At 37.5% G+C, this 26583-nt stretch overlaps 1 protein-coding gene across 1 annotated transcript; it reads left to right on the top strand.

The window, feature by feature from the left end:
• The first annotated feature begins 4141 nt into the window (after positions 1-4141).
• Positions 4142-24970, top strand: DNAJC5 (DnaJ heat shock protein family (Hsp40) member C5). The gene is made up of 5 exons (XM_085314220.1): positions 4142-4211; positions 12282-12402; positions 14644-14857; positions 16515-16686; positions 17467-24970. The coding sequence occupies exons 2-5, from the start codon at positions 12296-12298 to the stop codon at positions 17568-17570; spliced, it is 597 nt and encodes a 198-aa protein (XP_085170346.1). The 5' UTR covers positions 4142-4211; positions 12282-12295; the 3' UTR covers positions 17571-24970.
• Positions 24971-26583: the final 1613 nt, after the last annotated feature.

Raw genomic sequence — 26583 nt, 5'->3', positions numbered from 1 at the left:
GGTCTTCAGCAAAGCACTACAGTAAAATTTAGCCATGAGGTTTTGTGTTGTTATTAAAAGTATAATCCATCTATATATAAAAGATTCACTCTTGAATGCTTTAGTGAAATAATAAGTGCTAGTAGTTCAATAAACAGGTAAAAGATGACTATTTTAAGACAGCTAGAGTATTATTGTTTTAAAACACGTTTCATGATCAGCCTCCTGAGTTGCACTTACGAAGCAGTGTGCTTTACCTTCAGCCTCTTCGTGTCTTTTTTTTGTACTGATTCATTTTGTAAATCATGCAAGCAAGCAAAAATGGGAGAATAAAGACTGAAGAGTTTTTTATTTTGTTCAGTTTGTATWTTTTATTCTGTTTGTCTTTGCAGCATTGATTCCTCAGATACTTGTCAACTATGATAGGTATTCTACAGATACTTCTCTCTTTTTCTTTTTAACGACATACTATTTGGGATGATGACAATTCTGTTAATAGAACTGTTAAATAAAAATGGTTCTTCTATGTATATCAGAGGAGATTAGGACAAACAGATAAGCTTTTTATCACAAAGAATAGACAAGAGAACATGATAGATTTCCAAAAGGAAAAATTTGGATTGATTTATTGGCTAGAGGAAGAAAGTGTGCTAAGAGCTGTGGTCACGATACATAGAGAAAACATAATAAATGTTGGATAGATCAGATTCAGGTTTGCAGAACAAATGAATCAATAGAATTTTTTTKGGAATGAGCAATACAGTTGAAAGAACAAGTAAACTTCTTAAACTTATTTCTTCACTTGTGTGGTAAAACTTCTTTYCATAATTTTAATGTTGCCCATTTTTTAACATAGCCTTGCTGTCTATTGTTATTTTATCGCGGTCATTCTTTACTCTTTCCTTTTGATTTTCATACTTATATAAATATTCTGTGGCTCTTGATTGTTTCTTTCCTTTCCTTTCTTGGAATTCTTTTCTTTGTGGTCTTTGTTTTCTTGAAACCAGAAAACAGTCGTGATTAATTGTGGTTTTAAACTCTTTCCATTTTTTTACTGGCTTCTGTCGTTTCATTTTCTCTCAGTTTGTTTGTATTTTGAATATCACCTAATAATGAGAAGATATTTACAAGTAATTACAGGCAGGGTATTATGTAGAGCTCTAGGTCAGTGGATCTAGCCTACTGCATAATGAGATTGGGTGTGTAGATCAAAACATTCCTGAGTCACTGAATTAGAATTGCCAGTTGCAACAGAAACCCAATTGAGAAAAACCCCAGAAATCTGTACTGCAGCTGGCTGCTGTGTTGACAGSGAGTGCGCACAGGAGTACATGGAAAGGGAGAGATGATACGAAATAGCCGTCTGGAGTTTTTCATATGCTTTTTTTTTTATAAAAAAATATGTTTCATTTGAAATTTATTTTGGTTTCATTTGGTTTTTCTTATTTCTAGCTGTATATCATGCTTGCTACTGTTGGTGAAACTTCATACTGCAAAGTTGAGAGATGGAAGAAAATTGTTTCTTGCATCTATTCTTAAGATAAAAGATGTCTTTTGTGTGTATTCTTTGTTTCCTGTGTAGCTAGACATCATATATGTTTTCTATAAAATAAAGACTTCTCTTCTGACAGTTTTGATCAGGTCTGTGCTAGTATCTTGTTGTATTTGAACTATTTGAAACTTCTATTCTTGTATCATTGAATCTTCAGTTACTTTTTTGGATGCCAAACACTGACTTCAGAGCAATAATTAATTTTGTCAAAGTATAAGCAAGTCTCCGGAGTCCATTTGGACTTTGCTTGTCCTGTTTATAGATTTTCAGCCATGTAGATTCATAAATTGAGCATCTTGTAGCTCTTTCTGAATTTGGCTTACAAAAACTTACATAACTCAAGTTTCTTACTGAAACAGAATTACAGGTAACAGTAAACATAGCCTTCATATAGGTATGAAGGGTCAGTACAAAAAAAAAAAAAAAAAAAAAAAAAAAGGAAGAAAAAAAGATTTACAGTGACCATACACAAGGTTCATGATTTCTTCCTTCTGAGTAAGTCTAGGCTAGTCCTCCAGCGTCCTAGAGGCCTGGACCATAATTTTGTTATAACTCTACAGCTTTCTAAGATCACTTTTAATATGTTTCTGTTGTAGATTGCTTTGTAATGAAGGAAACTGTGGGAAGAGACCCTGGAAACTTCTATAGTTTCATAAAATACAAATATTTTGCATCTGAAAGATAGTCCAGCTTTTAATATTGCACATGTATTGTCAGAGTTTGAAACTTTAAWTTCTGCTTACAGTTTATGCACTCACTACCTCTCATTTTTCAGGAAAAACCCTTTTCTTGTATCTCTCAAATGAGCTAAGTAGATACATCCACCCTAGACTTATTTTTTTTCTTGCAGATTGGTTCATTCCCATTCATTTATGGGTATGTTACTAATATTAATTAGCTTCTTAAAAATAACTATCTTTATAGAATTTGTTTTTTGTAATTTTTAAATCACTTATGTAAATTATAGTTGGTTTTTACTGGGTGCCTATCGTTCTTCTTTTGYTGCTGACCAAAACCTCCAAATTTGTGAAAGGTCTACTTGTAAATTGATTGGGGAATTTCAAGATCTTTCAGAGCTTTTGCTTTACAAACTGTCAAAAGGATTTTGGATGATGATTTGCCAGCTAAGAGTTGCTCTAAAGTCCCACTCATAAGAAGTTTATTGAACAGCAATTTATTGCATAAATGACTCTGTGATTAAGGATTAGATTTATCCTGGACTTGTTTAATCAGAAAGATGTTTAAATCCTTTGGAGTAGTTTTCCCYGAGTTTTTCATAGCATCATCTAGCATTTCAGAGGGTTCTCTTGTGTATTCATTCTCTAGTTTTCATGTGACAGGTGATCCACAGTAATCTTTGTAATCTGAAAGAAGTAGCGGTTTGTGTTGTTGGATCTTTTTATCTTCTTCTAGATATACTGAAGTGAGGCTTGCTTAGTTTCACCTTCTGTGTGTAATCTGCTTCAGGAGAAGGGACTATGAATAGGATAAAACAGTATTTTTCCTAGTAGAAGCTTGACTGGCGAAAAGAGTTAATGTTGCTCTGCAATTTATGCACGTTACACATTTTAATGCTGCCATGTAAAGTGGCATTAAAATTGGCACAGTGAAATTCAGCTACTCCATGTATTTGCAATGCTCTTTCATCTTAGTGGCAGTGCTGTTAATAAATTGTGAAGAAAGATATATTTAAATTTTAAAAATTTCTTTTGCGAAGGCGTCTTACACACAAACTCCCCAAAAGCTTTTTGGGCTGTTGAAGAGTTTTGTTCTGCTGCTGTTCTTTAGCCCTACGCTTTGCCTGGGTCTTGCTGCTGCCTCACAGGTGTGGCAGAATAGGATGTGTTCCTGCTTCTTGTATGCCACTGTTCGCAGTCCGTTGTATTAGTTTAAGCTGCTTTAGCAGTCTCTAACAACATTGCAGATTATCAAGACTTCAGAAACACGCTTCTCTAAGTAGATATATGTGCCTAGGATGAAAAAGTCTAAAGTCTTAAACAGATAACTATAGCATAGTTCTTGCATGATCCAGGACAAATCTGTGTGAGTGGTGTCCCTGTTTTGTATGAGTTTGTGTATCATGCGGTAAAAAGTCTGTGAGAAGATGTTGAAGCCATGGATAAAAGCGTAGGGCTCTTGAAAATATACTTTAAAATATTTGTAACTTTCATTGACAGCTGATCATTTCTAAACATATTACTGCAGTATGAAATAAAATAAACAGTATTTCGGACAGTAAAAAACCCTCAGGTTTGTTTTAGTATAGAAAATCCCAGCAAGGCATTGTTTGAATGAAAGGATAAGGGAAGTAGCAAAATGCAGCCTTCAAAATTATTCACTGTTAGATTACTGACTATGTTATAGGAAGGTGTGTGGCTGTTAAACCTATTCAAACTGCAGAACACGTGTAGATTCCCAATGGCTTCAATATTTATCTATTTTAAGTGAAAATTCTTTGTAAGTATAGAGAGGGTTTTTTTGTTTTGTTTTGTTTTTTGCTATTTCACTTCCATCTGTTATTGTTAGCATAGCACAAAGGAGGGGTTGTTACAAAGTTATCACCATCTTATTTTACTACAACAAGTTTTGATTTGCTTTTGTTTTATCTTTAGGAGATCCAATTTTAGAGCTGTGTAGAAGCCTTTACCACTTACCGTAAACCAGTGAAAATAGATCCCARGTAAGTAACACTTTTTTGACTTCCTGTAGCTTAAAAAAAAAACAACCAACCAAAAAAACCCCACTTTAATTAAATGCAAGATAATGTTGAAGGTGTGAAGTTCAGAATTTCACATAGAAATTCTTCTACTGCTTCACTAAGCCAAGTTTAAAATGCCTTTCAAGTATTTGTGTTGATAGTATAATCTTGTATGTATGTTTCTCTCTTTTTCTCTTCAAAAAACAATTTTTCCCTAGAAAAATACCAGATTATGAGAACTACCGTAATTAATCTAAGACAGATGGACAGGATGCAGAGGCCAGTGGTGTTGTTTCATTTTTGGGATAAATCAATATTTACTAATATGTTTTCTGATTTTGTGTTTTTTGTATAGACTTTTACTAGTAATAGTGACTGAGACAAAGTATTTTTAAGATTAACACCTGTATTTAATCTTCTGCCTTGGAAAACTTTGAAAAACTGGTAATCTTAAATTTAATTGGCATTATTTTCATCAGGCAAAAGATAGTTGGCAGAAATGCCTGGTGGAATACACATCTTGCCCAAAATATTCTGTTGCTTCGTGAACTTGTTGTATAATAAAACATCAACTGATGTAATTTTTGTAAAAGTTGATAAACCATTTCCAAGCAAGGCTCTTTAGTGTTTGCTAATACACTGTTGCAATTGTTATGGTTGCAAAAAGCTTGACAACTAGGCCTTATGTTACAGTCACTAACGTTACATGTAGTATATATTAATGACAGTTATACTGTTGATACCTCGGTTATATTGGGCTCTGCTAGGAAAGCAGCATTCTCGTTTCTAGTCCAACACTTCCTACATTGCTTTGAGTTTCTTTTCTTTCTCTTTCCTGTTGTTTCTTATCTGTCCCTTTTTGGGAATTTCTCTATTCTCTGTGTTACTGGCTACATATAGAAAGACTCAGACGGATTGGTTCTTCTGGTTTCAACCAAACTCGTTTGCATTCCTGCAATTTGGATAGAGTGTATCCATTAAGGTTAATGACTCTCCATTGTCCTATATCTAGTGGGTAAGTATCATCTACCAAGCCCAAGATGGTGGATTTCATGTCTGTTACAGCAGTGTTCCAGTTTTCAGAACCACCAGTAGCAACCAGAKTCCCAGCACTGAAGATAGATCCTTGCTAAAATTGTTTTGGACAGCATGTATTTAAAGGTCTGCTGAAATCTTTACTTTGGCACTTGCATTCATGGTTTGATTTCTAGTAACTTGAACTTATGAATATACAGATACTAAGAAAAAAAATTCTGGTTAATGTTTTACTGCAATGTCCTACTGTAGGACTATTTTTAAATTAATATGGGTTAGTTCCCCCTCCCTTCATCAGATTCTTTATTAAGGTAAACTTCCAAGTATCCTTAGTGTCTAATGTGAAGGAGCAAACATATTGGAGTGGAATACTTTAGTACAATAACTAGATTTATTTTCCTATAGCTATGCAATTAGGTATTATGGGATTTAAGGCTCTAGAAGTGTATGTGATGCATGTTATTTTGGCATGTCTTGGGCAACAAGATGTTTTTAGATGCGGATTTAAAACAAAAGCAAAAATAGCGACAACAAAAAAAGAAAAAAGAAAAAGAAAACTGACCCCACAGCTGTGTCAGTGTTCAAGAAGGAGACACTATGGGGTCTGGCGAGCTTAGTATTTTCACTGAAATGGTGTGTTCCACACCTAGCAGGGTGTTTTAGCATAGAGTGAGAATGTCCTGTAAAATAGAATTTTAGTTCCATATTTAAATGAAGCAGGATGCAAAAGAGATCCAGAAGGAGTTCCTGTTAATGGCTTTCTGTTCAAAAAATGCTATGCTGCCTGTTGCTTGCCTTGTTAAGGTTCAGGAACTTACCTGTTATTGAAGGAGGGTCAGATTTATCAGTGGTGCTAAACATTTTCAGCTCTTCTTTTAAAAGAAGTCATGCATCCAGGAAATTGGAAGGAGCTGCAGTGCCTTTATTACTTGTTTGGAAAAAAAGCGCAAAATTAATCTGAAATGTGGAAATTGATATTTTGGGTACCTTGGTATTTTAAAGTTTCCAAACATTTGTTAGTGAATAAATACTTAATACTGAAGCCTTGAAGCAAAATGAAAAGCTGCCATTGTTAATCTGCTTTCAAATGCTAATGACGCTGAAGTATTGTTGATACTTTCCATTAAATTAGCCCTCCATAGCTTTATTACTGTAAGACTGTTTCTTGCTAGCAGTGATCTGACTTGCGGTTCAGTGTTGTTAAAAGCATCTGTTGACTGTGTGAATAGTGTAAGAAGCCTCCCCACCACAGAAATAAGTGTGCTTTGGGGGGGAAAGTTGATTCTTTTCCCCGCTCTCTCCACTTACATTCTTTGCACTGGTTTGGGTTAGATAACCCCACTAACTGTGGGGTTAGATGAATGCAAGTGCCTTTGCGCTGGAAACAGTGGAAATAGGCAGCTGGGATTGGGAGAGAAAGCAAGACTGCCTTTTCTGCGGGCAGTTAACTGTTAGCTCAGCTGATCTAAAGCTAAATTGTCAAATGTGGCTGATCCAATTTGGAGGTTTGCTCTTGACAAAAGAGAGAAGTTTTAGTCCTCCCTGCCTCTGACCACCATCTGATCTGCTAACACCACCCTTTTTGGTGCTGTCACTCATTGGAATGTTCTCTGTCTAGGGAATGTTTAATTCCCCAGAACGAGAGAGAACTGTCGATTATTCTTGACTGGAATAATAGTTTGCTGTTTTATTGAGCAAAATTTGGCTTACAAAAGGGTTTGAAGATCAGCAGACCTGGCACAAACAAAGATGTCACCAATTTCATGAAACCTTTCTGAGACCTTTGCCTCCTTACCAAGTTTGATTGGAGTAGGCCACCAGGTTCAAAATTAGATACAGCTCTGGGGAAACTAAAAAGAAAACTAGTCTTTCCAAGGTCCAGTTTACCATTTCTGTGCTTCAAAATGTTAAGACTGGTTTCCATGTAATAGATTAGGTTTAATCCAAGTCTTTTAATCAAGATGGTAGCAATTATACTTTTTTTGTTGTGCTACAGCTACATTTTCTGTTAAAACTGACTAATGCAGGACGTGGTGGTACCCAGATGGTTAAAAATGATGCTGTTTAATCCAAGGGATTACTTTTCTTCATAGCTGTCTGAGAGAAACCTCTTCAGGAAATCCTGCTTGGTTAGGATATATAGCAGATGGCTTGTTACCACTGGATACAACACTTTTTAAAAGTACTGAGCAGCTTTCAATGTTGTAGATTAGAGCCAGTTGTAAAATAGCAGGATAGATAATATCCTGATCCTATATTAAACTTGAATAGCTTCCACCTTGTCTGTCTTATTCTGTCCCATATTTGAAGGGCCAAGGATTATATACATAGTAGTAAGACTTGACCTGTTCCATTCTTTTAAATAACAAATCATCCCAGATGAATTCCTGTTACCCGCTTGTCCTTCTTCATTCTCCGCTATGGTCTACTTGTCCATATCTTAACAGATTTGAAAAATAACTACAAGCACCCCATTAGACTAGACTCTGAGCTCCAGATAAGCTGAACTTTTGGGTCTGAAATGATTGAAGATTGTAGCAGTATGAAATTTTATTTCTGTGTGTCTCTCTACTTTTGACAGCAGCCTACACACAGATAGACATAGCCTGCATCAAACTGATTTAACTTTTTTTAAAAAAACAAGTTAGTCTTAGTTTAACAGTGCAGAGTTTATTAAACAGAACATAGTGTATACCTGCAGCATCTGTGCACCGAGGGCGTTTTGGATTGCTTTTAAAGAAAGCTCGTTATGCCTAAACAGAGAGACTTCTCACGACCTAAATGCCACAAATGTTCATAATGCCCTCAAKCTTCCAGTTTGAGGCGATATCTTCTTTGGAAAAGTTAAACTAACATGTAAAATCTCAAACAGGATTTTTTTTTTGTTTTTGTTTTTTTAATCCTGAATTTAGATTAATCCTACAGGTCCCTGAGAAACAGCCTGTCAAGAAGGCACTGAAATAGTGGGSAGAGAGACAAGCTTCTCTTGACTGGATGCTGCTGATGGATGATTGGCAGGATGGTCATTGCACGCGAGAAGTTTCTAGGAAGACTATGAGAAGAGCTGGTGGTCTTAGCTGAAGAGAGGGGGCGAAGCGGCGCAGGGGAACCAGGGCAGCCAGTTGGAGCGGGCCTCTGCGATTAGCTAGATTACCCGCAAGACAGCGGGATCACGGGGCTCTGACCTCAGCCTGGGACTGCTTCGGGAGGGGGGCAGGGAGGCTGCAGCCAGGCGGACTACGAGCTGTCTTGAGGAGGTTTACCTAGTGTGTTCTTGGATGTGTTATGCAGAACTCTTCCTTTCCTGAAGTGTTTTTTTTTCCTTTTTACTGGATCAGATAATGCCCAAATAAGTGCATCAGTTGTATTGTGTCTCTGAGCTGTCAATGTCTTTCCTCTTGTGCAGAAACCTTTCAGTAGCTTAACACTATCCTTTAAAGGAGGAAAAAAAAAAAAAAAAAAGGAAAAAGAGAAGAGGTTGGTTCTCTCCCTACCGACATCTTCACCTTCTTGATTTGGGGTGTGTTTTTCTTATATCATAAATTCTTAACCAAAGTATTAGGGCTTAGAGCTATTTCTTTTTCTTTCTTTTCATTAATATATAGCTTCCTCATTAGGTAGAGTTTAATTAAACTTACCAGAGATGGTGATTACTTCTTGGGGGGAAATTAGATGTGAAGTGGCTAGTTTAGCAGGTATAGAAATTACCTGCTATTTCTACCTATAGAAATTTAAAGAAACTGGACATGGTTCCCAATGTTGAATCAATTTGGGAAGGCCAAATGCAGAAAAGTATTAACCATAGACTCTGAGGTGAACAAGAAAAGTCTTAATGTCTATATCCGTATCCCTGCCACCTGCTCACACCTTAAAAAGCGTAGCAGCACCCATGTACTGGTGAGGACAGAATTGATGTGTTTTCTGTGAGGCATATCAACAGTATGAGATTGTATCAGCAGTTGTATTATGCTGACTGATCAGCAAAATGTCACTGATTCGCTTGTATAGATGTGAAATGATTGATTCATCCATGTATTTTTCATTCAGCAATGCTGTATTTCGTGCACGAGGATTAGCAGCACATTGTAACAGGTTGTGCTGTATTTACACTCACAGGATTTTGGGGGATATTTACAAATCTTGTTAATGGCAGTGGCAGTAATGTGCTGCTGAGAAGCATTTCCTCTAGTATCTAACATGAGAGCCTTTTCTTTAGTTTTGTTCCTGCTAGCACCAAAAGAAACAAGACCATTAGCTGATATTTAAAATGTCTGACTGTTGTGCTTTCAGGAAGGGAAAAATTTGAGTTTGTCCTTGCAGTCTAAGCAGATTTAATTTTGAAATACATGCTTCCTTGCATTTAGAAATAAAAAGACATGGTCATTCTAAGGTGAAAATGTTTAGATAATGAGTGAGAGATAATGGTGAGACTGAATAATTGCTTCTAATGCCCTTTTTATTGCGATTACTAGCCTTTTTGAGTGATCTGTATAACCTGTAACTGATAGAACCGTATATGACTTCTGATGGCAATTCCATAGTGAAGCCTAGTGGTATATATCTGACCCTAATACAACCAGTTATTCAGATCACAGCAACCCCAGCCAGTGTGGATTGCTGGGTGAACTGCTGAGTGGAGCATCTTTATTAGTCCGGGAGAGGTGTTCTCAAATGTTAAACGATTTTTGGAAGATTAATCTTTTCTTTAATATAAAGTTTTATTGTGTTTTGGTGAAATGTTTAGATGGGGGGGGGGGGGTCAGAGGATCCAGAGAACAAAAATGACTTCCATTTCTAATCCCGTGGTCAGCAAAAAGGTGTGTTATTTCTATGGTGGTTGTGTGATAGCATTTCTCTACCTTCCAAATGATAGGCTTGCCAGAACATTAGCAGACATTTACTTAAACCAGCCAAAGTTTTTTTTTTGACTTTAAAATTTCAAAGAAGGTATTTTCTAAAAAGATCTATTTGTTAAAATTCTTTTTTTTTCCCTTTTCCCCAGCCATTTGAATTTTATTTGACTATTTTTGACTCATAAAGAAATCGAGTGTCAGGGTAGAATTTCATCAGGTTTGTCAAAGGAACTTTTGTATGAATCATAGGGAAGTATGGCAAGCTGCATCTTGGAGAGCTATTGAGAAAGTGATGTGAGCAAACTGGTGGTCTGTATGAATGTACATCAGTAAATAACTATGTAGAACTCACTACAATTGACTTCAATTACAGAGAAAATGCTCAAAATATGGTATTTGGACTGTATTTTTAGACTTACTTGGCTGCTTGTGTGTTATGCACTATCCGGATTGGTACACTTGGATATGCTTTCAGCACAGGTAGACTTGAACACTAAAACGAAAGTGTTCTCAGTGTTTTTTTGCATTATTATTATCCTTGCGTCTTTGTTTTTACATAATCTTGTACTTTTTGTCATTCTTTTATCTAAACTGTGTTTTCTCTGAAAATTTGAACCCAGTGGGATAATGACCTGGAGTTGACACAAATGACTCAGGAATAAGATGCTAAGGGTAGTGAGGGATTTTCTCCACTGTGATAGCAAACAGGATTGTTTTCTCTGTGGAGTGGAAATGTATCCAGTTCTTCCTGTAAATTTGTGCTTAAGAAACCTGTAGTGAAAGAAGCAACCTCTTAGAGCATTTGGTTTAGGTAGCCCTTTAAAAGCTAAAGTTATTAACTTTATAATAGAAGATAAAGGGTTAAATTAGAAAAGTCTGGTGCTTTAAATATCTTTTTCAAAGACTGCATAATCTGATGTAGGCTAACTGTAATGACATAATCCAAAAATAGCCAATAGTCCTCTCTTCAATGCTCATCCTTGCTGCACTTCTGCAGCTAAAGAATGGCAAATGCTAATCTCCTAAGGATGTTAGAGGACATAGCGTGTCTGTCAGTGACATGTCCCACGGGAGACCTCTAGGGTCTTTTGTATTTGAATTTAGACTAGGAGGTTAATTCACATTCAAGTATTGTCATTTAACTAGAATACATGTTAAATATTGATCCACTGCTATAAATTATAAGAGGGAAGACTACCTCCTCTTTGAGTGGACAGCTGTTCCCCTCTTCGTGCTGGGATGCRCAGGCCTAGCCATATGCAGTTTTGTTTAAAGGATTCTGTTTGGCCCAGTGACACTGACGGGAGGAGAGGCTGGGGCTTTCAGGAGGCGATGGAGGTTTCTTTAACATAACAACGCGTATCCAATTTAGCCTACTCTTGGCTTTCGGTTGCTATTGGATGGTTGCTCTGAGATACATAGGCCTTCTCCAGGCAAGGCAGTATCTCATGATTATTTGCTCATATAAGTAGACTTTTCTGTGATATGTAGCTACTGTGGATGGAGCCATGGTGGCTGTCCCAGTGCAGATCGTTAGACCTTCAGTGCATAAAGTCACTCACATCGGCATAGAGATGTGTTGCTGGGAAGTTTGGAAAACCATGCATTGCCCRGCTTGTATGGTGAGTGACAAGGGACTTGTTTCTTCAGGGTTGCCAGTACAGTACTTTTGCATAGTGCTTAAAATGAAACAGAGTAACTTATTTCTAGGTAATTTACRAAATCTCTAGTCCTGGAATTAGATCTTTTTGCTTAGCACTATAGAGGTGCATTGCAAAAAGACAGCCTCAGTGTAATAACCACCCGTCTGTTGTCAAGTTTTTCTTATAGGTATTACCAAGGATAAATTATCTAAGTAATAAGACTAAGAAAGAAGATGAAGGGGCTTCAGGGATGTATAGTACATACCTGTAGCTATACCTCAACTGTTGATTTCGGGTTTTTGACAGGAATGGAATTGAGATTCTGTAGTGCCTGGAATTGTGCTGAAAATAATAGTTGTTTCTTCAAAGCCCATTTAAACCTTGTTTTAAAAGAAAAAAAACAAAGGAATTTTTATGTGAAAACTCTGGTTTAAAGGGTGATTTGGTGAATGAGGTCTGTGTTCTGTTTTGTCAAAGCATTTCTTAATCGTTTGTTTGTTTGGGGACCATTCTCTATTCAGGTTATTAACTCAACATGGCAGACCAGAGGCAACGTTCRCTGTCTACCTCTGGAGAATCATTATACCATGTGCTAGGACTGGACAAGAATGCAACTTCTGACGATATTAAGAAGTCATACAGGTAAAGTTTAAGTCTAACACTGATTGATAAATAGAACAAAGAGCTTAAATTAGTACACAGTCTCATTCTGGAAGCTTTTATTTAAAGTTCAGCAAAGGTTTAAGACAGTCGGTTCAGYATTAAATTCTTATTTTATGTTACAGAGCATTGTGTCTGGCTTACAGAGACCATAGCTATGTAATATTCTTTCTTTGTCCATCAGTTTTAATTCTGGCACAGTGAGGTGTGGATTAAAGATGCAAATAAAGATGAAAACTGAGTATCAACAATGATTTTTTTTCTACTAGTGGGGTGATTATTTTTTAAAAGAGGAACTTTTACTGTATTTCTTTTTTGAAGGGTCAGATAAGTGAAATGGCTTCGCATTGTCCAGTTAAAAACCAAAAGAAGAGTACTGCAACTGTCCCCCTTTCCCACATTCCCCCCAAATCTGCTTATATGCAATTGCTCCTTTACCTGAGCATGAGCTCTGGTTTTATATGACTATGGACTAGTGGCAATGGGTTTAACATTACACTAGGGGTCAGTAGTAATCTTTACTTGAGGATACTCTTTTCAAATTTTTTTTTCTTGTAGTCTTTAACATCTACCATGACTTTTTCCCTTTTAAAGTCACTTCTTAGTACTGATTGTAATTGCTTAGTGAAATCTGTGAATAAATGGGCTCATAGACTCTCTAAAATTATCCACATCTTTCTAAAAACTTTTAGCTGGAAATTTTGAGGCAGCCTTAGCAACCAGGAGATAATGTTTCCTCATTGAGGAAAAACTGCTGAAGATTTTCTTTGGAATGRGAACACTCCAAAATCCCAGAATGAAAAGTAGTGCTTCATACTTACCTGAAACTTCCTGCAATATTGTTTTCTCCGCTGTTTCTTTGTAAAAGGAGGATTGACCACTGCATCTGCAACACCCTTTGCTGGCCTGTGAGCTATGGGGTTTATGCACGTATAGGAAATGGCAAATGAAAAATATTTATCTATTGCAGCCTGATAGTAGCCAAGCTGTTTCAATGAAGTTTACATAACTTTTCTGTAATTATAAAAACTGATTATTTCAGTCCGTGCTGAGACCATGCCATTAGTGGCAGCCCTGGAAGTTATTTTCCCAAGCAACATCTTTTACAGCTCGAGTGTTTCAAGTGCACACTCAATTTATTGTGTGAATGCTGTGATACATTTGTGTGTGTGGCAAATGTGCCCTTGCCCAAATCCTTACTTTGTGTTTATCTGAATACTTTTTAATCTGAAAGTTGTCATGTGTAAACTGCTGTGCAGGCTTTTAGGCTATTTCTCAAATGTGGGTCTTTCATGGTAATTTTCTGTAGGACAAGTACTTTTTTTTGGTGATGGAAAACTTTGCGTAGAATTCTGTAGCATTTTTCTACTTAGGAGCACAAATGGCTCAGACTTCAAAACAGTGAGATTTTTTTCTGTGTTCATTTAGAAAGTGTTTGGCCAGTTATTTCTASTGACTTATTTTATTGCCTGGACAATGCTTCAACTGGCAAATTTATCAACATTTAATCTGAAGCATTGTGCTGTGTTCRGAGACCTCAAAGGGACTATAAACTGCTGTCATTTAGTTGTGAGAGATGTAAAATGATTAGGGAGCTGCATTGTGATTTCCTGATGTCTCGAAACTCTGAAAGCTTGTTCTATTTTCGTGAGGCTTGAACTGAAAAACTGTTCTCTTTCTGCACAGGAATTGGTGAAATAACCACAAGTTATTGTCTATTCTATTTTTGTGTTCAGATACTACAGATTAGCTGTGGCAGCTTGCTTGTATTTACCCTTTGAACCTGTGTCATGGGCTTGTGGTGTGTCTTTTTCTGTTAGCTTGGTCCTTGCTTTAGTAGAAGTAAAACTTAATGGTGTAAATTGCAGGAGCTGAGGGGTAAAAACCGAATGCTTTCTCTTTGTCTGCAATGGCCTTCTCCCCCCCTACCCCCAGTGAGTTTCTGAGAGTCCACTTAAGCAGTCTGAAATGAGTCCTTTGAATTTAGCTAGGCTGTGCTCTAGCCCTTTGCTATCACCTAAGAAAGAATAAAGAGGGAAACAAAATCAGAGGTGAAGGAAACCATAGCAGAATGAACATTTTCAACTGCACCTTAGGAGTCTCCCTTGAAAGAGTCACAGGCTATCTATTTGAAATAATGGAATGAATTAAAGAAGTCAAAAACCAGGAGCCCACATCCTAGTTTTTAACTCATAACAATCTCTTTTTTTTTTCCTTCTTCAGGAAGCTTGCATTGAAATACCATCCTGATAAGAATCCTGATAATCCAGAGGCAGCAGAAAAATTTAAAGAGATCAATAATGCACATGCAATATTGACTGATGCCACAAAGAGAAACATTTATGATAAGTATGGTTCTCTGGGTCTGTATGTAGCAGAGCAGTTTGGAGAAGAAAATGTGAATACATACTTCGTCCTATCCAGCTGGTGGGCAAAGGTAAATAAAAGTGCAAAGAAGTTATTCTGGATTTACATTCAAAATTTTTAGAAATTGAATGTTTCTGTTTATTCTTGGAAATTGCCAAATCTCTTAACACCTTGTAATTTAACCTTCTCTTACTGTGTTGCAGTCTCTAGTTCACAAATATTTTTCTGTTGTCTATCAATGATCTGGGTCTAAATAATAGTAACACTTGCATTATTAAGAGAAGCTTGGGTATTTCTAGTGGATTTAAAGCAGTGAGGGTTTGAGGGGTATGCCCTTTGGTAATGTCTACTAAATAATTTTACAAGAGGACTCCTGACTGCAAAYTTGAGCCTACACATAAGATCCTGTAAAGAAGTATGCTAACAGACTTCCTCAAAAGCTATTCTCTGGTTTTGCGGAATTCAGATCAATTGTTCACTAGCCAGTCCTCATTTTTGGTGCAGCATAAACAGACCTGAGTGTCACTAGTATAGCAAATGACACTGCAAGCTCACGTTTCCTCAGAAATGCTTTATTTTCCTGTGTGCACTGAATAGTAGATATAATAATTATTATATTGAGGCCTTCTAGGAGTCCTTTTCCAGCACCAAATAATTATTATATTTTATGGGACTCRTAACACTTTTAAGCATAATATGCTTTTATCATTTTAAGTAATATATTTTAAATTACCACTTTTATTCAGAAATGCAAGCAATCTATAGACTATGCGTTTCTCACATTTACATTTTCAAGCTTTGCATTTCAGAGTTCACATGGTTGCAGTCTGTTGCACACAATACAATGAGTAAAAGATTATGGCTAAGAAATCGAAGTAAGAAACCATAACTGCACCAGCTTGCTTTATTTAGTGAAATGATGTTGCTTACAATGTGTTGTGGCTGATCAAAGCTGTTTCCTAGCCTTGGCATTTCACTTCATGGGTTCATTTTTCTTCATTGTTGCCAACATTGTTTCTATTTCTTGATTTTCCTGTGGTAAGGAAATATTTATATCACCATGCTGACTTGCTATCTTTAAAATTATTTTTTTGAAATGGTTATGCAGTGATCAGTGTGAATATTTTAATTTTGCCCTTTGCCACTCTGACTGTGATAGGCACACTGACCAGTATGGCTAATTTTAAGTTGACTTGCTCGGATATTGGTAGCRTTCTAGCCCCAGTACTTCTAACTTCAATACGAACTTTGCAGCCATGCCTGCAACCTTTGGTAATTCTAAGTTCCTGCTTCTGTAGGCACATTGCAATCTGTATTTCCACTAGCTAGTGTAAATCTAATCCAACCATATTAATACAAGCTACAATCTGTTCTAGACTATTGTACTTCTGGRTTTCAGTACGGGGATGTGCTTAAATGTGCATCTTTTTTATTCTTTTGCATATGTAGCAGAAACAGATACTCTAAACCTAATTTCTAGAAATTTTTTCAGGTGAACTAGTGTTCACTTCAGTGAATCGGTATTCAGTGTGAAATTATCATAACTGTAGCCAGTTTTGCACATTTTTTATTCAATCAGCATATATCTCAAAGTTTATAGCTAAAAAGGTGTCTTTACAATGCTTTATTTTTCGYCCCTGGTTTCCATATCTGATTCTCACCAGCTCAGTGGTTACAGTGTGATAGATGTAGGTTACAAGTATTTCTTTTCCTTCTGCCCTCTGCAGGCCTTGTTTGTGTTCTGTGGGCTGATCACAGGCTGCTATTGCTGTTGCTGTCTGTGCTGCTGCTGTAATTGTTGCTGTGGGAAATGTAAACCTAAACCTCCTGAAGGTGAAGAGCAGGAATACTACGTCTCTCCAGAGGACTTGGAGGCACAGTTGCAGTCAGATGAAAGAGGTAGGTGAAAAAGTTATGGGGTTTCTAGAATTACCATATTAGCAGAGCCTCTGACCTAGCGCTCAGGGTTCCTGTTTAAGAGGCAATGCTTGTTTTACAGAGGTTGGCAGAGATCTCTAATTGTGTATGTGTGGGAGGGGCGAGTATTTGTGGCATGAGAGTCAGTTGCTCTGGGTAATGCCACCACCAGAAATGTAGTTCCTGTAAACTCATAGGAAATCCCAGTGGGTCTTCACAGATTTTGGAGAGATCAGCTTCAGAGAAGTAGGTGAACATCATTTAGCCACCCTTCAACATTCATTTGAATAACATATATGCCAGACTCTTGTGGTTCCACAAAGGGATTCTCTGTCCCAAATAATAGGAAGTATCATGGCAGTTTTGTAAACTATGTCAGGTATAAGGGAGACAGGACTGCTACCCACCTAGCTATATCCATTACTATTTATGAAGCACCTAAACTTCTGTAGAGTTAAACCAATTATTTCTTTTAAATGTAGCCTTTTCTSTGTGCTCTGATCATGTTTTTAACTGAAACTGTGAATGATGGGAGAGTAGCAGCTGCTCTTAGGTGAATAAAAAAATGTAATAAATGGTTCATGTATTAGTTTGAGTCCSTTGGCATTGTGTACAGACTGAAGAACAGTGTATCAACGTTGTGCTTTTAAAGAGGAGTGTAAAATTGTATTAGTTTCAGAGGGATGTAACTGATACGTAACAAAACACAGGGCACTGGTTTTCTTCCTCAGTATACTAAACCTTTTGTCTTCCCTTTTTCAGAGGCCTCAGACACACCTATTGTGATACAGCCAGCATCAGCCACAGAGACAACCCAGCTCACAGCTGACTCTCACCCCAGCTACCACACTGATGGATTTAATTAAGTTAAGGAAATTCTGTAATTAGAATGGATAAATAAATACATGGCCAACTCAACACTAGGATCATGAACATTAGAAGTAGAGATGGGGAGGGGGAAAAATTCTGCCACAGTAAGAAGGCAGCTTTCCAACCTGCTGAAAATATTTTGTAATCCCTTCAGCCTTTTGTCACCTTCCGTGTCGTATCTTGATGATACGTGAAGTGCTGTAGCATGCAGTATTTAAAGCAGTTTATCTATGATCTTATTTGTTTCCTTTCCTCCTCCTTCTCCTTTTTTTTTTTTAATAGCATGTATGGAGTTATGTTAAATGTGGTGTAATGTACTGAGTTGTCACAAAATAAGTGTGATGGAGACATTCTGCATTTTAAGCAGTGGTATTGGCCTAAAAATGAGATTTTAAAAAAGAAAGCATTTCATAGAAGCCACCATGCTTCCATATAGCTGAGCTGCTGAAGACCTTTAAAAGTTCATGTTTTTTCGTGTGAATGCAATGAGTCAGTTCTCATTTGTCCTTCTTTTCCTGCACTGTTATCTRAGCAAGTTTACAAAGCCAAGAACCAAAAATGCCAGTACTGCAGAACCAGATTTTTCTTTAAAGCTGGTTTTCAGCTTAAACAAATCTATCTTGAAAAATTAAAAGGGAGAGTTTCCAATCTTTGAAGAATAAATAGATGAACAGCTGTTTTTGCCTAAGGAGATCTTCAGTGACAGTGTAACCGCAAAGATTAATTTGCCACAAAACCAAATGTAAGTAGGTTTATTYGGTGGTGGTCATGGTAGACTTTAAACTTCAAGCACAATTCTGTTTCGGTTTGACGTTTTTTCCTGAAATTCTGAAGAGCAAATAATGCAGCTTTTCTGAATACATGAGAATCTTGAGGTGAAACTGGTTAATCAGTTTTAATTGGCCAAGTAAATAAAATGCAGATAGTAGGCAATAGTGTAAATGTAAAAAAAACCCCAAAAACAAAAACCAAATTTGATTTCTATTAGAAATCTATTAGAATCAATTAGAAATTGAAATCTATTAGAATGTAAATTATTCAAATATACAAATAGGGTATTACCTTTYTTTTAAACAGCTTTTGATAACACAGAAGCCCTTTAAGTTTCTCATGAACATCTTTGTGGAATACTTAAATAACTTTTTAAGAACAAAACACCTTTCTTTGTGTTTATATTGTATAATTTGCACAGTCTTGCATTTAGACTTGTTTACATCAGTGTTTTTCTGCTCCTCATAAAAACTRTGGGAAAACTGTTGAAAGGTTTTCCCTTTTGAAACCAAATCATTTTTGAATACTACTCTTGAAACTGTGGATTATTGAGATTTATGACAACATCTTAGTCAGCTGGTAAATTGCTGATGTTTTTTGTTGTTAATAATCTTGCTTTAGATAATATTGAGTCAGGATCTAGAATAGCTACCAGTAAATCTGCACTTGACACTTTTAGCATTTATTTACAGCTTCTTTAATTTTCATCTTCATGGTTTTATATCATGTTGCCTCCACTGTCCTTTTCATCCCCTAGCTCCCCTTTTCATTTTTCACCTATTTCTCCTGGGGAGTGATCTAAATCCTCCCATTGACCCATCCAGTATTTTATTTGACAATCTTTTATGCTATTTTTTTACAAGGTCCAAGTGTTGCTTTTGAATGGGTTAAAGCACTGACAGTYTGTAGGAAGACTACCTGAAAATAAAGGGGACTCTCCTGCCTGAGGARGGCAAAGCATACTGCCACTTGGCTGTTCTAGGTTTGTAAAAAGGTACAGTTTTTCTGGATATTGCCCAGATAAAAGGGGAAAAGAGAAATGTGAAAATCTGTCTGAATATATTTCATTCTGTCTTTCCATGGGCTGAAAATGATAGAGCGGATAGTCTGATGTGAAACCCTGTTAAACATATCAGGTAAAAGAAAAGATTCTTAACACCGTCTAAATACTAAGCATGAGATGGTTGCAAACTCGGACTTTCCCGTAGCAGTTGGTACAAGCACATTTATTGCCTGTGTGTGAGCTTGTTGCAGATAGGTATGCTTTCCATAACACACTGAGATTCAAAAATCCAAAATGAACTTTTAATTAACTGATGAGATTTAAGAAACACAGTTGTTAAGTAAATTCTTCCTTGTTGATAGTCCTTCAGAGCTGAAACCTTGTGGCTTACTTATTTAACTTTTTGTATCAGGCAAAACTGTCTTGTGTGGCTTTGAGGACAGTCATATATGATTTGACTTGAGGTCTTTATTAATCAAAGTGTTTGACCCCTTGTAATGAAAAGTAATTTTTAAGGTGGAGAATATAATGTCTCATGGGCTWTTTGTGTAGATTTTGTCTGAAACCTGTTCTTAAAGTAGAATTCCACCCTTGAATATGCTTGAATATCTGTGCAGACTTTATCCCCTTAAAAACTCGCTGCTCAAAATTGCCGTTATAATCTGTGCAAATCAGTCAATGTTCTTGATAAAAATAAAGCATTAAAACTTTTTTGGCTTTGTAAATCAGCATAGTTGTTAAGAGTGACTCGGTAGAATGAGAAAAATGCTGTTTCCTTGTGTTTCCTTGTCTATAATACTCTTCCATTCCCGTGTGTTGGTCTAGATGTGTAATACAAAAGGCCGGTTGTTGCTTTACTGTGGAGCAACTGGTGTTCGTTACCTCGGGGTTGATTGTTGGTGTTAATTCCAAATAAGGTTCTATTTCTTAATCACCCTGGGGTACTTACGTTGGACTAGAAGAGTTGACTGGAGATTGYGGCATGGAAACTGAGCACTCCAGGCACTTGTCTAATGTACCTCCGGGCCATGGTGAGAGTCACTCTTACTCTGTTCCCCAGAAGCAGTGCAGTGTGAGGAAGCCCTACAGATTTCTCTGTGTGAGCCAGTGTCAAAACTGAAATATATAGAGCAGATGAAGGTTGGAGATGATACTTTTATCCATGTTTTGCACTRCTTGAAAGAGATGACTTTCAGGATAAATTTTCTGTTTTAAAAACAAACAAACAGTTCCCCTCCTTTCCAAAACCCAACATTTCAACCAGCAATTAGTTTTTCGTTTAGCAAGGCATGAATTTAAGAGATACTGCTTTCTTCTCAGCTCTTTCTGTGGTTGTGGGAGTCATAATTTTGCCTGTATGTTGTATATGCTCATATGATGTTAGATGCTCCAAGTGAAGTTACTCTGAGATCCCAACAAGGAGTGAAGGAGAGAAATRTGAATATGAGTATTTTTTTAAAAYTGCTAAGTTTGCCCAGGTTAGTTTTATATCTCTGAGTTTAAGATTACTGTATATTAATGTCTTCTTGACTTCTCAAACTGTGTAAGAAATAGTTATTTAAACAGTGTTTCTTTAAAACAAAAATGGTGTAATCAGAAGATAGGTAGRTTAATGCCCACTTTTTTCCTTATGTCCTAAGTAAGGTACAAATGTGTCCTGGGAYTGCATGAGTCGCAGTTCTGTCTTTGCAAAATGGCCAAATTGAATCCYAGTGAATGCAAGATTGTATTGGAAATAGTGGTTAAAAATCTGGCACTTAAGATCAACTTGCATTTCAGAGCTTAAGTTTATGGAGCTGCAATGTCCCTGCCAGAGCTGAAATAGCATAGCTTTACAGGCAATAAAATCTGGGTGAAAATACTTGTTACTGGCTTATATGCAGAATGTTTCCTTCCAAAATTAAACCTGAGCACTGTTGATTTCTATTTGGTGTGTTGCCAGAATTAAAAACTGAGGTTTGTTTTTCTTTCTTTCCTTTTTTTTTTTGTTTTGTTTTGTTTTGACACATCACATCGTTTTAACGAGTTACGTGAGATCTCTGTTTGAGTAGTTCAGCCACTTCCATCTAGCTCATCGAACCTAGTCAGCATCTGTTTTCTTAACAGTTGTAGCTCCTTGTAATTAGGAGGAGTGTATGGGGGAATCTGATTTGGAGAGTTTCATGGGCTGATATCAAAGACCACCGATYTTTATCCGGAAGTTTTGTTGTATGGAGAGCCATGGTATTTGTAACTTAGGATAAATAAGGAAAGCTACTGCCTCATTTCAAGGAATGTTTAGGTACCGTCTTTTCTGACAGCAGCAAAGCTGTCTTGGAAGTAGCTGGTGCTGGGCTTGCTGTGCCCTGTCCTGCCTGTGCACAGGGAGTTCCCCAAACCCAATGTAGTACAACAAATAATTCAGTATTTCACTTGAAGTGAATGAAGGGGCATCGCACCTGTTAAATGCCAGTTTCATTTTGTTAGTAATATATGTAGAAAGTTCTTAAATATTTATCTGTATATAAATTTGTTTAAACATCAATGGTGTCTGATATTGTGTAGATTTCTGTTAATTCCATGCTGTGATGTTCTAGAGACACTATCTTTTTAGTCTTATTTTTACATTTGTAGTATTTTTAAACTGCTTTAGATATTAGTGCTCATAGTGTTCTTGAAAATGTAATGCTCTTGAAATTTGTGTACACAGTCTACAGTATAATTAGAAACACCTGCTTAGGAAGAGGGTTTTAACATGATACTAAGAAATACTGAGTCTTGGCAACAGTGCTGTGGTTGGGGGGCGGCGCGTTAAAAACCTTTGATGTCGGAGCATATAAGCATTACAGGTATAACCAGGGCAGGAACCTGACAGAAAATACACTCCTGTTCCATTTTTTAAATGGTTATATTATGTGGTGTGGGATGTGACTATGCTTTTTAGGGGACTAATCTTTGAGTATTTRTAACATATGCAGTCCTTGAGAGGTACCTGTTTTCTTAACTAGTTTGTGCCCTTTATCTGGTGCCCTTCAGTATTCTTGACATTTCCAAATAACTTAGGAAATGCCTTTGTGATGCATTTTTTTTTTCCTACCCAATGGAACTGAATATTGGCTTAATGTTTAACAGGAGATTCTTCCTAGGTAGTCAGGCAGGCTTTTGCCACTCAGCAGCTCCTGCCTCGTGTTAATAATTCTGGATGCTGTTTCAATCTGCATTAATCTTAGAATCAGAGCACTGAAACATAACCTCTCCCCCCACCATGCAAATATTTATAGTGTAAGGTTGGTATTAACTTAACTTGCTTTACCGTTTGGTGCCGCTTCTCTTATTATAGTGGAAATCATCTAGTTTGTAGTATATCATTATGCCAACAACTGCTTAAAATATCTTGAAAGAAGTATAGTTGACAGGTAATTTGTCAGGGTTCAAGTCCTGCTAGAACTATGGTCTGCTCTACGTACTGTATTTGGAGATTTAACTGCTGTCTAAGACTCTGCAAGACTGAAATTCCCATTTCATTCCAAGATGGTGCTTTCTTTACAAGAAGAAACTGTGTAAGGGAAGCTTTCTGTTGTTTTTGTTTGCACAAGCCAAACTCCATAAATCTGGAAGCTATTCTGTCATTTGAAAATAAAATASCAGTTACATGTACAGTTAATTTGGTTGTTAGAAGGAGAGATGTTGGGAATTATTGGTAGCTATGTATATGTATAGAGGAACCTCTTGCACRAAATGGCCATCCATACTTGAGTGCTGTTGTTTTCTCTGCTCCCTTTCCCCCACAGCCAGCAACGTGGGTGTATTCTTGTAGTTTGTGAATGGTCGCTTATCATATTCTGTATACAGCAATGGCTTCCAAAAAAATGTGATGATCTACCTGATTCCTGCCAACTGCTCTTAGACCCTGTCCCGTGAAGGTGAAGCTGGGATTTACCTGTTTCAACTCTCCCATAGAGGAAAGAAAGAAAACCCAACAATAGCAAGGAGGGTAAGGGCAATCTCTGGAATAACTTTGACTTGCATGGGCTGGTATGTGGGGGTATATTAAATATAGTCAATATGCTAATCACTAAAGGTATAATAGAATACATTGATTTTTTTTTTTTTTTCCTATACTGGTTTTAACTACTTTGTACTCTACAAAGTGGGACTCGGTGACTTCACAAAGCAAGGTCCAAACCTGTGCTGTAGGTTTTGGATTGCAACATCATGTGTGTGTATGTATGTATATATGCACATATGTATATATTTATACAACAGGTGTGCATCTAGTACTTGCTGCTGTTTCTTCTTTGGTGGTAAAACATGAAATTTGGCTCAAAGTACTTCTATGAACTCTCAGACAGAAAAGCCAAAGGTGTGAGTTTTGTGTGCCCAGGATTGTGCTTTCTCCTTTCAACTGCAGGAAAAAACAAACAAGATTTGTCAGTTTAAGTGACTGATGAAGGAAGTGGTGAAAGGATCCTGTTGTATAAATAAATAGGTAGTACTAGTGAGAGAGCTGTGCTGTTAGAAAAGGGAAAAATCAATCTTCTACTCAAGTGGATTCCTAAAGTCTTCCCTCCTTGCTAGTGAGAATTTAAACTTGAATCGTATGATGCATTTGCACAGTCTGGTCCAGTTACTCAATTTATAGTGCTTACAGGTTGGATTCATAAGACTTGGAATTACTGCAAGTCATAAAACTAAAGTTAGCTGGTGATTTGCATAAAGGCAAAAAGATTGTGGCCAACGTACGTGTATGTACCACCAAATTACTTCTAGTCATATTGGGTAGAGAATGCAGCTGGCCCTAGTTGGGCCCTATGTTCCAGAAGCTGTTGCCTATCATACAAAACACACGTGAGTTTTCTGCTTCATGGCAATCAGCAGAAATGGGGAAATATATGGGGAATTCCTTTTATTACTTACACATTTGAAGTTATATTTGTGTCTGTCACTATAGATGAACTTTGAAGTTTGCCAAGTTCAAAACACTTGATGTTTCCTTGTTTGGATGTGTGCCACTTAAGCCGGTTGTTGTCATTCCTTCCTTCCACTACATCCCCACCTTCTCCTACTTTTGGGGGCTGGGTGTGGATTATTTGGTTTGCGTTATCACAGACATCCGAGGCAGTTCAGATTAATTTTRCATGTGAGCAAGGCCCTAAAATAAGTAATTCATTATGGGGTTTTGTTATATTGGCCTCTTTATGAAGCCTGTGGGAGCTGAAAATATAATGAGAGAATGCATTTTGCATTTGCACTGTACTTCAGCTCCAGCGGGGTGGGAGGGGGTGGGGAGAGAAGCCCACATTAAAAAGAAAAAAAAAAAAAGAAAAAGAAAAAAGAAAAAAAAAAGTTAGCTGTTGTAAAAACAATCAAAGTATAAATGCATCTGAAAAGCAATTATAATATAGACATATATATATTTTGTTATGTTACTAAAGGACCACACTTTGAATTGTATGTAAGTAAATGTGGCTGTCTGAACTTTGTGGATTGTAACACTCGATACTACTGAGCTCCTGTACATACACGCAGTTACAGCAGAAGGAATTATTTTATGTTTTAGCATGGCAATTTGTGTATTGTATGTCTGAATATAAACTAAAATAAAGATTGCTAAATTATCTGAAACCACTGTTGTAAAATAAATGTTTTCAAAGCRGAAATATACATGGGCTTTTTCTTTCCTTATTTGTACACTTGGACTCATCACGAAAACGAGCACCTGCGTGGCTGGCTGCCCGAAGGACCTGACCTGGTGAGGCAGAGTGTGTTGAGGTGGGCGACCTCAAAGAGGTCGGACGGCTGGTCTTCATCAGCGGCTGCGGAGCTGCGCCCCTTTCCCCTCTCCCTTCCACCTGCGTCTCAGAGTCGCTGGCTCTGAGCGCTAAAGGCCAAAGACCYGGAACGTGTAATGGGCTGTTTGACTGCATGCCAAATGTAGGTATCGTGGGGATCCTGAATTTATGAAATAGGCACAAAAATTTCTGRAAACTTGGGAGGAGTGAAACCCTGTAGAAATGACCAAAAAATTACATGAACTGAGAATCGTGTAAATTCGTGGAGTTTACTAAGATTCATGCAATTCTGAAAGAGGAATTGGTGTATGTATAGCACAGCGCTGACATGTATTTGGCGGTATGTATTTTCAGTGAATTCTGTACATGTGCTCAGATAAAGAAATAGCTAATCCTATGGTAGGATATCCTTTGAMTACAATTGCTGTACCTCATGCATCTTTGCAATCCAATGTTTTTTTCCTGCAGATGTTTGTTATCCGTAATRTGCAGAAAGGATTGTTTAGGAAGGTATTGGTAGAGAGAGATATCCTTTCCGTATTAGATGTTTGCTCCCTGTTGCAGAGTTTAGTGCATTTCTGTCTTTTAATGAATATATTCCTTTGGTGTATATGAGAGAAAAGGACTGTTATTCCAGTTTCACTGATGGTGATGTGAGACAGAAAGGCTGAGCGGCTTTTCAGACTTGGAGGTTGCTTGCCAGGGTAGATAATCTAATCCGTGTCTCTCTTGTCTTAGGGCTGCTAGTTTACTTTTTTGCTTTTTAGCCTTTTCCTGTTAAAACCTTGAATAACTGTGCGGGGGTGAAGCGTATCCTACAATTGCAGGCCGTTCTCCTTTTGAACTAGTGACTGAAATGCTAGGGTTCCCTTTCGCTGTCGGCTGTGCTGCGTTTCTCAAGCTGTCTGTGTTGCAGAACTACCTGCTCTGCAGGTGGAGCCGAGGCCTCTGCCGTTAATGGCCGCTATAGTGGYGTTCTCCTAAAACGTGCTAAAATGCGGTTGGGGGACGCTGACGGGGAGGCTTGCGCACGGAGGAGCCCCCGGGCCGGGAGACGCCGCCGTTGCCAGTCCAGGCAGGGCTGCGCTGGGGAAGCCGCGGGTATCCTGACCTCTCAAAGCGCTGCGTGTCGTTCTGCCCCTAAATTACAGCTCCGAAAAGCGAGRGGGATCGGAGCCGGAACGTGGCAGATATCTGGGATGTAAATAGAAGTTGTCGTTGCTGAGCGTTAGGAGAAGTGATCCTAGCGCGTCCACGGAAGGGGCCCAGCACGCAGACCTTGAAGATCTGCTCGTCTGTTTACAGCAAAAATTCCRCTTCACTAAGACGCTTGCATCATCTGAGACTCTTTTACTCTTTACTGCTACAAGTGGAGACACAGAAGCAAAGACAAGCACAAGATGTGCCGAAGGCTGTTACGGGACTTGTTTCAGAGCCAAGGCGGGAATTCAGCAACAACGCGAG

This window comes from Rhea americana, unplaced genomic scaffold (genome assembly GCF_003343005.1).
Source record: "Rhea americana isolate MKP2758 unplaced genomic scaffold, rheAme1 scaffold_4, whole genome shotgun sequence".
Taxonomy (NCBI): Eukaryota; Metazoa; Chordata; class Aves; order Rheiformes; family Rheidae; genus Rhea; species Rhea americana.
This window is presented reverse-complemented; position numbering and strand designations above follow the sequence as displayed.